The sequence below is a fragment of the Cicer arietinum genome, unplaced genomic scaffold (assembly GCF_000331145.2).
Source record: "Cicer arietinum cultivar CDC Frontier isolate Library 1 unplaced genomic scaffold, Cicar.CDCFrontier_v2.0 Ca_scaffold_5760_v2.0, whole genome shotgun sequence".
NCBI classification, from domain to species: domain Eukaryota; kingdom Viridiplantae; phylum Streptophyta; class Magnoliopsida; order Fabales; family Fabaceae; genus Cicer; species Cicer arietinum.
Genome location: NW_027339407.1, coordinates 1 through 12025, shown reverse-complemented (window position 1 = coordinate 12025; position 12025 = coordinate 1). Strand labels below are relative to the sequence as shown.

Genomic DNA, 12025 nt, shown 5'->3' with positions numbered 1-12025 from the left:
CTTGAGAAAGTTTAAGAAGTTCAATAAAAGTAATGGGTAAATGCTTACCATAAATGAGAAATGTATAATTGTGTTATTTTCAATCATTGAAGCTCTAACTAAAAGGTTATATATATACACACACTTTGATTGCATAATAAATAACCTACTTGCATTCCACTACTTTTTACTTATTTATGAAAATAAATTTTAATGTGTAGTATATTAGTTTATGTTTTGTTATTGTCTAAATAATGTTACAAATAGTTGAAAGCAAAAGTGTTCGAGAGTTAGAAAAATAAAATCTCCAATTTTAAGGGCGGCGAAATAGCATGTTCAAATAGCAATTCAAATGACATAGTTAAGGAATACAAAAATATTGATTCCCCTTTGTTTTCAATTTTTTTTTACATTTTATACGAATCTATTTTTTAGATTTGTAGTTTTTTACGAATTAAATATTATGGAAAGAATTTTTAGTCACATTAAAGTATTTAAAATACGTAATTATATGATATTTTTATTTAGATTGGACAAATTAAATGTTATGAAAGGATGAATCTGAATTATTGGCTCATGTAAATCATATGCGAATCATATTGAATGTTGTTAAAAAAAAGCTAGTGTTAAAGTTTTGTGCAAGATATTGTTGATATTGAATGTTAGGTTTGTCTCATTTTACAAATAAAAACAAAATTAGCCTTTTTTTTTTTTATATAAGTTTGGTTTAGATTGTGTGTCTCAAAGTTTAGATTTTGACTATTAACGATTCTAATTGCAAAAGAAATGAGGAAATAAGAGAAGACATATGTGGTGTTTTCATTTTCTATAGTGCAATTATACAACATTTTTGGTGTTATCAAGATGAATTATATACACATGATATATATATGACTTATTGCTTGTTGAGTGTTGAAAATAATATGTAACAAACGACACACTACTTTGAAGTTTAGTTTTATAAATTTATAATTTAAATATACTTTTGATATTATCATTAAATGAAAATCTTCTCGTGTATATGTGTAAATACCGTTGAAGTTCGTTAAGATAACTTTGAAATTATTCAAAGTATATGTGTCGTAGTTTGACACACTAAGTTGAATCTTATCTCCATGCATGATATAATCATGACATATTATTTTACAATATGAAAAAAGAAATTAATTATAATACTCGGAGAAACTTAAATTGAATAAAATTTAAATTTATAAGTACCTTTAAATACATAATGATCATCGTAAGAAGTGAGAAATTAATCTTATTAACACAAAATTCAATTATGAATAATTCATACCTCAAGTTTTCACATCTATTTGGACTTATTCAGACTTTTAATTAAATCAAAAGGATAAGACATAAAAATAAAAAAAATAAAATAAACTACGTAAAACTAAAATAACATTTTTTATATGAATCTAAACATGCAAGAAAGAAAATAAATACTACATAATATTAGAAAAAAGATTTCAAATTTTAATTATAAAGAATAATATTTTTTTATAGAACCCTAATTTTAGTTGTTGATAGATATAAAACCCTAATTTTTACTTGAACATGATTTTTTTTAATAAAGCATATCGAAGATTTGGATGTGTTTTAAAGTTTAAACCCAACCCCAATTTAAACTTTATTTATTTGAGAAAAAACGACGTCGTTGGGGTTGGCGGTTAGAAAGACAAAGCCCTAAACCCTGCTGCGCCACATTATAGTTCTCTTCTCTTCTCTCCCTCTGCCTCTGTTCTTCTTCACTACTCTGAACCCAAACGAAGAAGAAGAAGTAGAAGACGACGAAGCAATACAACCAAATCCCTAACCTCAAACCCTAGCAATGGCGTCTTCCTTAGCCTCTCAGTTAGAAGTTATCAGATCCATAGCACTCGCTGATCCCGCGCCTCTAAAGAGACCATTCACTCGTCCTTCTATCTTATTCGACCCTAAAAAAGCTGCTGACACTGATACTGAATCAATTTTCTCTATAGCTCTTCAAGGTAACTTCACTTTTCTATTATGCTTCTGCACTTTTCATAAGCTTAATTGAATTTCTTACACTACAGTATCGTATTGATTATTTATTTATTTATTTATTATCTTACAGGTTTGGAGGTTCTTATTAATAGAGATGAAAGGTTTGGGAATTATAAGAACGATTTGTTCAGTCACCGGAATAAAGAGTTGGATAGAGAGTTGCTGGGAATAGAACAGAACAATAATCTTAACGTGTTAATTAATTCTTTTTTAAAATTACTTTCTGGATTTTTTATTCTTCCCTCTGCACTCCAAACGCTCGAGTATTTGATACGTAGATACAAGTGAGCATTCTATTTGATAATTTGTTATTTTTATGTGTTCTGAATGAATTTGTTTTCTTTCTTTCTTTTTTTTGGTTTGTGGTTTTTTATGTGATTTTTTTTTTGAGCTTCAGGATTCACGTGTTCAACAAAGAGGATTTGATATTGTGTGCATTGCCGTACCATGACACACATGCATTTGTTCGAATAGTACAGATAATTGAAACAAGGTTAGAAAAATGGATATGATTGTTTGTTATTTTGTTTTGTTGTGTTGTGAATCTTCTGATGTAGATTACTAGTTGGAAAGATTTTTTATGTTTTTTTGTTAATTTCTGTAAAGTAATGGTACGTGGGGGTTTCTAAAGGGTGTGAAAGTCTCTGGTGCACCGCCACCTAGAATGGTTATAGTGCAGCAATGTCTTCGCGATAAGGCCGTATTAGAAGTTCTATGCAACTATGTGAGTAAAAATACCATTTGTTTAGCTGTGAATTTGATAGCTGTCTAATAGAATTAAATAACAAGATAACTACGCATTTGGTTGCAGGCATCTCCATCTAAAAAGTTTCAACCTTCAAAGTATGTAATTGGATTTTGTACGGCTGTTTTCATTGAAGTCTTGGGTACTGTTGAGACTGTTAATGATGATATTGTCAAAAGAATACTTCCTTTTGTGGTCTCTGGTCTTCAGCCCGGTATTAAGGGGGATTCCAATCACAAGGTTAGATTGTTTTCACGCATTAAAGCTGATTATATATGGCCATTGTATAGTAATTTTTGCGAAAACCTTTTTATTAGTTGGCAATGCACATACTTTGAAATAGTAGACCATGTGAAATGAATTTGCATTTTTATGTCAAGAATCAAGACCCATTAATGCAATATTTTCATCACAAATAGTGATACATTCTCTTGTAGCATAAGTTGGCCTAAGCCTTTTAGTTAAGAAGTGCTATTCACTGTAATCTCTTTCTACCAGCCTAGAACATGCTTGGACTGGCTAATGCTATAACCTGTTCTTTGTTCAATTAATCGATTGCATGATTTTGCAGTTGAATTTATGATTTTTAAAGTCCTCAAACTTCTGAATAGTTATATCTCAGAAGTATATAGTAGCCAAATCCAGCTGGTAGTTGGATAAGGCTGAGTGGCTGTTTTTTTGTTGAGTATTTTTTCTGTTCAATTTATGCTACAAAGGTCATTCCTTATATTATTTTTTATTTATTGTTACCCTATTTGGAATTGAGGGTAAACTTTGTTCAAAAGAACATGCACTGAGAAAAAAATATAGACCACAAACCAACTCTTTCTCAGACACACAAGTCTAAGGAAATATATCTCAATTTAAGATCTCTCTCCCGTCAAATAGACCAAAGAACATCATAAATTGTTCACTGCTATAAAAATATGATTCTATATCTGTTTCACCTTTACTTCAAGGACTCAATTTTTGCTAGCAAACTCCCTATTGGTATTAGGAGGGTCTATGTTAGTCAGATTAGGCTGGGTAGTTAGGTATAACTGTCTATCTGATTTAGTTACAGTTTCCGTTATAGGGAGGGGAATAAAGAGGTAAGGGAGGAGAGAACATGCATCTTTTGGAGCCAGATGATAACCGGGGAGGACCTGGCCTCTAGTTTTTAGTTTAAAGAGAGCGTCTTCTCCTGTGCTCTTCATTATTCAATACGGATCATCATTCTTGTTGTTAGATTCTATTCCAGATCTTACAGTTTGTTTTATAATCTATTCTATATTGTATATATTGGTACTTGATGTCATGTATACTTTTTCTTATGTTTTTGCGGTACTTCTGATGTACTGTTGCCATTTACAGGCCAGTTCATTGATGATAGTTGGTTTGCTTGGAAATAAAGCTGCATTAGCTCCAAAACTTTTGAATAGTTTGATACGTTTAGTTGCCGAGGTTGCTCGCGAGGTGACTAAGGAGTCAATAGATCTTCATTGGTTTCGGTTGTCCCTTATTGCTTTAATCAATCTTGTTCAGGTATGCTGTGTGCATTAGTGTTGAGATACATGTGTCAAGTTTAAACAGAACTTTTCATCTTTGTTTTTTGTTGATAATTTGCATTGATCCTATTTTCTTTGTTTTTCCATGTCTATTCTTTAACTTGACTATACTCTTATTCTTATTTTGTCGTGCTTGAATTTTCCTAGTCCCATGATGTTGGAATACTTCCAATAAAGGCCTTGGAGGTTTTAAAGGAACTAAGGTAGTGTACATCAAATTGCTCAATTTATTGACGATCCCTGTAGTTTGGCTGTTGTCATTTATGTTTATGTGTATGATTTATAAAATCCTTTTTTGTATAGGGATTTGCCAGGGGTTTTATTAGAATTGTCTAAGGAGTTCAACATTGAAAAGTTTCTTGTTGTTCTTTTGGACTCCATGATTGACTACAGGTGAGAATCCTATGTTTTTCTTTCTGTTGATCTATGCTTTAAGATGGTTCTATAAAAACTTGTGTTTTGTGCTGATTATTACACATTTGCAGTTCTAAAGATGAATACTGTCAGCTGGCTTTGCTTTCCTTGATAGAAAAGGTCCCCATAAATGATTCTGTTCATCACGTGGTTTGCAAGATCCTATCAACTTGTGTGAAATTATCACAAAAAGTCGGTGACTCAGCCTCTTTGATATCAGGTGTGTATTGTGATTCTAAATATCTTGTAAGATTTCAGAGAATTCCAGAATGAGAGAAAATTTGCAAAAGAATGGAACTGAATTTTTGCATTCAATCACCCAAATGGATCTGATGTGGGGAACTAATTTTTATACCAGTGTAACTGCTTTAACTAACAACTGAATTAGTTTTGACAGCTGTACGCAGCTTAGTTCTTGGCTTAATATAGCTAATAGTTACAGTCTATTCAATTACCCAATTATCATTTGATGCCTAGCTTATTATTCTCACAACTTTGGTTTTCAAATGTCAATTAGCTGGCTGGGCAAAAAAGATTTTGATAGTCGTTAACACAAAGTATCCTTCTGAACTTCGTGGAGCAGTTCATCATTTTCTTCAGGTTTGCTGAAGAATTTTATGCATTTCTGAGAATTTTATGCTTTCCTTTGTTAGCAATTATTGTTCGAAAGTCGTAATTGTTTGTACTCTGAACTTGTTCAACAGCATAACAAAGCACATTCTAAGAAAGATGATTCACTGTATAAGATTTTATGTAAGATGTTGGATGGGAATTTGGATTCATCATCTGATATCTCAGAGTCAAAAGTTTGGTTCGCCTTGTATCATCCAAAGGTACTACCCATACTCTTTCTCTTGAATATCAGGTGTCTATAATCCTGAAGTGTGTATCCTGTTGTTCAATGGTCATCAATTTTCTGTTAGTGCGTAAGAGCTTCATTCTTATTTGATGTGGTATAGGCTGATGTTCGACGTACTACACTGCGTGATTTAAATTCTTCTGGCATCCTGAAAAGTGAGAAATATGTTTCAGAGGTACCTATGCTCTCCGTGTCTTACATTGTCCTCCGAAAACTATATGTTTATACTGATTTTTCGATTTTCAAGTTTGACACTGGTTTAAGAACATGCTTGACATTTATCCTTTTGGGTCGAAAATGTTAAGAACATGCTTCACAAATTTTTACTGTCAAACTGATTTTGTTTGGAAACGTATCTCTATGTTGAGTTCCATTTCAAACTGATTATATTTGTAATCTAATATATATGCATTGGTGATGATTTTATATTATTTTGCAAATTCTACAGTACGGAAATGATTGTTTTCTATATTTGAAATCCTAAACCTTCTAATTATACCATCTACCTCAAATGTTTTCTTGAACAGGGTCTTATAGACATTCAAGAGGCCATATTAAGACAGCTTGATGATAAAGATCTAACAGTTGTTCAAGCAGCTTTAAATGTTGATGGCTTGCCAAATGTACTAGGTGCTTCTAAGCTTCTCGAGGCACTGCAGAATGTGCTAAGAAGATGCGTTGGCAAGATGCTGTCTGGTAAGTGGGTATACTAAAATAGTTTGGTAGAAATTCATTTTCCTCCTTTGTTTAGATGTTACCTTAAAGCACTAACAAACATGTTTGTCTATGTTGCAAAAATAAACATGGTGACTGGTAATGATAATGTAAGACATATCTTGTAAGAAAATGATAGAGGTACACTTACCGATTGACTTCTGACCAACTGCTGGGAAAATAAATATTTTTCTCTGAATGTACTCTTGTTGGATGATAACTATTAGTTGGTGTGGTAGAGTAATGTGCAGAGAACATAGACTTGGCCTTCTAAAGCATTGAATAGAAGTCAAAGTCTCTTTGATGCTTATATAATGCTTCAGAACATGCTCATATATCTTTCGTTAAGCAGGGGGTTTGATTAATTTTTGCTGCGAAGTGGAATATTGACAAACCACTATTGTTGCACGATGCCCGATTTAGTACAAAGTGTAGTCAAATAGCAGCTATAGCATTGTAGTGTAGCAGAATTTGAACAAATGTCATTTCCCGTGATCTGTGTTTGACAGCACTAAGTGAGACTGATGTTGGAGTAGTTGTCCTCACTGAAGTACATCCAGTAGTTTGTTTATTGTGAAGCAAACTTTTAGTTTCACTATACCCTTAGATAAAGCTCACATGTACTTCCAAGGGGGAGGGATAAATAATAATCAAATAAATAAATGATTTGTTGGTCCAAGGCCCAAGCAAGCAAAGCTCGCAACTCAGACTTGCTTTATGCTTCTGGGGAAAAAATTTATTTATGTTGTCAACAAAAAAACTGAAAGGAAGTTACTAATAAGTTATAAACTGAAATTTAGTATTAGGTGTGAACTTTTTCTTACTACATCTGTATTCTAATTAGCAATTACCTTATAATTTTTATATGTTGTAATTACTTTGAAAAAAAGCCTCGTGTTAAAATTTGATTTAGGCCTCAGCCAGTGTATGATTGTTTATTTCTTTTTCATATTTGCTTTTGCAGGTTCAACTGATAATGTCAGTCTGACTGGAGAAGTTGCTGTCACTTGTCTAAAGAAAGCTATTTCATACTTTCATGATCAATCCGATTACTTGAAGAAGATTGCTGCCATGACTTTTCCATTACTCCTTGTTATGCCACAGGTTGCGTCTGACTTCAGATTTAACATTTTATTTTTTATAGAAAGTTTTAGTATAATATTTTGCGCCTTCTTTGTTCATTGTTGCATTCACATTTGCCTTTTCTTGGTGATTATCACCTGACCTACTTATCTCTCTGATTGCAGACACAGGGCTTGAATTTAAAAGCTCTGGTACTAGTCAACAAAATTAACTGGCCACTTTATCAGAATATAGCTGTGTCTAGCTCTGAAGAAGCGGTAAACATCTACATCATATTTGGCTTGTCGATATTTTTATATTTTAATGAATACTTATGTATTGAAAAAAACTAAGTTGGTTGTTTAAAAACCCAAGTTTGTCAAACTTAAGACATAGAATCAGGCAAAGGTGAATTAAGGATATAGAATCAGTGATGATGTTTTGTCGACTTTGGAAAAACAAACTTCAAAAATTGGAAGTTGACATATTTTTACTGATATTACATTAAGTTGGACTGTAGGAATAGCCGAATAGGTCCCCTTCTAGTACATGAGTATCTTGACGTTTTACTGATAGTATGTGTTGTGCTTGGGTGTTTTATCAGACATATTTTGCTTTCGTCATATTTTTAAATTGTTAATCACAACTAGCCATTAATATATTTATGTCAGATGAAGTCATCAATTGCCTTTCACTTTAGTAATTCTTAAAGTTCAATTGCAGACATCAATTCCCGGAAGTTTATCTTCAATTAACTTGAAGGTTATCAATAACTTGGCTGGCAATTTCATGGTCCACCCTGAAGATAATATTGCTTGGTTTTCAGAAAGCTGCAACGATTCAGAATTGTCAAAAACACTCTTCTTTTTCGTTCTATTGCAGTCACTTTTGATTCAACCGAAAGGTTTGTTTTCCTTGTCATTTGAATCCCATTTATTCTGAAATAGTACATAATCACACTCACAAATAGATAGATCTTATTTGTTTCATGGCTAAAAAATCGCATTTGAGCAAGCTATTCAGAAGTGCTTATTTGGAGTATTACTTATCTCTCTGAAGCTGCAGTTCCCTTTTCTGTCTTAGATTTCTCTGTTAAAAATTAAAAACGAGGGTTAGAGAATGATGAATGTTGACTTTCTATTTTGATCATAGGTGACGACTTTTCTGCACTGTTTGAAAATGTGTTTCCTATTCTGAAGGCTGAATGGGAATCTATAGTGAATGCTGGCGATGTTCTTTTGGAAGAGGTACACGTGATTTACTTTCATATGGTTGCTTTTATCTGTCTTCCTTTTCTTGGGATAAATTTACAATTTTTTTTGGTTTTGGAATTTTTTTGCAGTTCAAATCTGAAGTGTTAGACTGGGACTGTAGTGCATTCTTTGACCATCTTTTGCATGCCAATCTCAGACCTTTAAATGCAAAAGTTATGGTTTGCATTTTTTGGAGGCTAATCGCACGACTAATGTCAACAGAACCTTCACGCAATCTGCTGGTCAGTATTGCCTTCTGTATTTGTTAAGTATTGCCTTCTTTTGGAATAAATGCTAGCATGTACCTTGGTAATATCATATATGCTTAGGAAGTAACAATATCATTAATTTCCTTTAATTTAATTAATTTTTTATTTATATATATTGATAAAGTGTATAGAGGATCGACTGAGTGTAAATAATTCAAGCATTGCATGAATTTCATTCTCATATATTCTCGTACGTTCTTCAAGTGTTGTTAACCTCCCACAACACTTTTACAATATGCAGGATGATAGCAAGATAAAAGATCTGTTTGTATTTTTTGCTTCCTCAAAGTTCAAGCATGCATTCCGTGAACACCTCCATTTCTTAGCTGCACAGTGCAGTGTATCACCTGCCCGCCTATTATCGAAGTTTTTCACAGACGAAGGTACCCTACACTTGTTCCCTGTTGCTTGATGTACTCCATATCTTAAATGCACAACATGTCTGTGTTGTGTGTGTTGAGAAATTCTTGATTTCAAGATAGAACATACAATTCTTGATTTCATATTATTCACAGTCAGTACATTCAAACAATATTGTTGTTTAACTACAATTTTAAACTTTATGTTTCTCTTTTCCATTTGATGTTGGTGTTCGATAATTAGCTATTTATGGGTCTGAAGCAGCCAACTTGGCTTGATTATGTTTGATCTTTTACTGTGCAGGCGTTCCTGCTGCAGTCCAGATTGAAAGTCTCCAGTGCTATGCATTTCTCTGTAATCTGTCACAAGATAGATGGCAAACTGAACTTCTGGCTGAATTCCCTTCTCTTCTTGTTCCATTGGCCGGTGATAATCAGGTATGAGTCTTTTTCAGCATAACCATATGACTTTTTGTGTATATTTTGTCCTTTTCTGCTCGTTACATAGATATGGTTGTGGACTTTCTCTTGTTTTTTTGAGGAAATGTGAAGTGCCATTTGATATCATCTTTTGAAATTCTTTGCAGTCAGTAAGGGTTGCTTCCATGAATTGTATTGATGAGCTACGTGCCTTATGGTGTCGTATTGAACGTTCTGGCAAGAAAAATGGTACTTTTTTTGTCAGAATAACTGTTTTTACCCCTTTATGCCCAAGTTTTTTTTACCTTTAGAAAATACCTAAACTTGTAATAACAGGGAACAATGCGACATGGTTCCATTTTCTGGGTGAACTTCTATCGTTGTTGGATCAGCAAAAAACACTTATATTGTCTGACAAGAAATTTCTTCCATCATTGTTGGCGTCCACACTGGGCTCATCCTGTCATACTATCTTAGTACCTCAAAATATGGAAAACAGGTATCTAATGTTACTATCTTAATTGCACATTAGCACTGCTTTTATCGCTACACATCATTTTGATATATTCTTTGACTTGGCTGCTTATCACCGTTATTTCCATGTTTCCTTCTTCTGTTATGGGGATTTGCCAGATCTTTTTTACACGTGTACTGGGGAATTTGGATATGTTTTTTATTTCTTATTCCCTTATAATCTGTAAAATATTGAGATAGATTGTGTGGGCTGGCTTTTTACAAGTATTTAAGCTGTTGCTTTCTATTGCTGTGATGGGATAGATTAGGTTTCAAGGATATTCTGTTGTGATTGGCTCGAATATTATTTGATGCAATTTCATGTGAAGTGCCATTTGATATCTTTCTCTATGTTAATTTTACTTTTAATCATCTTCATTCCAAAAGAATATTCATTTGTATTATTATAACATTCAGGGTTTTTCATGCTTTCTTTCTGGACATCATTTCAGGTTTGATCAGCCCACAAAAGAAAGAATACTTGAGTTCGTTTTGGGTTCAGCTCTGGAATTCTCTAACTACGGGAAGGTTTGATGTCTTCACATTAGCTATCTTTTTCTTTGTTGATCTTCATATGTTTTTAGTTGTGGTCGTAATGATGATAAACATAGATCGAAGTTACTTTCCAGTTTCTAGATTTAACAGTATTATGTGTGGGTTTTTATGCAGCTAATGATTCTATCCTTGCTCAAAGGTATTGGGAATGCTATTATGCATCCCAAAGTTGCGCCAATGTTGTCCCATTTTATGAAGCAATACTATGATGAGCGCGATAAGTTTTCAAACACTGAAACTCGGATAATGTGCCTTTTGTTGGAGGTATGTATTCTATTGTTGTGTTTAGCTGATACAATCTTCAATCTTAGGTTTCGTGAGCTAATTTCTTTTCTTTGTGTAGAGCTGTGTCATGTCATCTCCCTCTGGTGGAGATGATCTTCAATATCCTTTACTGAAAGCGCTGCAGGTGAGATACCACGATACATGCTTTTCGTATGTTTTGCCCCTATTGCTTGTTATTTGAATATACTGACCTTAATTAATGTTCTGGGTCATTGCTTTTTTCAGTTGGATGCAACTACTTCCGATGACCCTGCCTATATAGAGCCTTGTATCTCTGTTTTGAACAAACTTAATAGTCAGTTCTACACGGGGTTGCAGAATGAAGTGAAGGTCTTATTAGCAATACAGTTATTATTTTATATTTTGTTGTTGTCATTCAGGATAAGTAGATATGTACCCTCTCTTTGTGTGGCACATTGTGATAATTTTGTCATTGGGTAAATGGAAAAAAACCAACACCAATCTAGTCTCTACCATGAACTGAACTATCGCCTTTTTCTTGTGTCAGGAGCGTGTATTCCATGAGCTTGTGTTTTTGTGCCGTAATGCTAATGGTGATGTACAAAGTGCAACAAGAGAGGCCTTAATGCGCATAGATGTGAGTTTCTTGCTTTTGGCTAACTTTTATTAAACATGTTTTGTCTTAATTAAGGTTCTTTTGTTTGTTTTTTCTTTTTGGTGCCTGTTGTGTATTTCTTTAGAGGTTAGTTGCAATCTGAAACAGAGTTAACATAATATAATTGTTGACAACTGTATAAAAAGTGTGGCACCTAGATAAACTATTGCAGTTGTTTGTCTGAATTGACCTCATTAGCTTAACACTATATTATACTATATTGCTAAACACAAAATGTTACCCTAAAATATGCCAAATGCAAACAAGTGCTTTGACCAATGCACTACAAATGGTCATCGACAACGACTGCACATCACCCTTCATTTTGACATGTTTTGTAGAACAAGCATTTAGAAACTGTTTCAAGTTAACCACATGACTAGAGCTTGCTCTTGAAGGACCTCAAA

General features: G+C 33.3%; 1 protein-coding gene across 1 annotated transcript; it reads left to right on the top strand.

The window, feature by feature from the left end:
* Positions 1-1627: 1627 nt before the first annotated feature.
* LOC101492545 (uncharacterized protein At3g06530-like) lies at positions 1628-11648 on the top strand. The gene is made up of 27 exons (XM_004517239.3): positions 1628-1970; positions 2078-2291; positions 2405-2500; positions 2614-2731; positions 2819-2992; positions 4106-4276; positions 4447-4502; positions 4603-4692; positions 4785-4933; positions 5231-5313; positions 5418-5546; positions 5673-5747; positions 6100-6268; positions 7251-7390; positions 7534-7626; positions 8072-8252; positions 8501-8595; positions 8691-8843; positions 9112-9253; positions 9534-9667; positions 9817-9898; positions 9986-10148; positions 10615-10690; positions 10832-10981; positions 11061-11126; positions 11228-11332; positions 11511-11648. Exons 1-27 carry the CDS (start codon positions 1811-1813, stop codon positions 11631-11633), a joined length of 3387 nt encoding a protein of 1128 aa, XP_004517296.1. The 5' UTR covers positions 1628-1810; the 3' UTR covers positions 11634-11648.
* Positions 11649-12025: the final 377 nt, after the last annotated feature.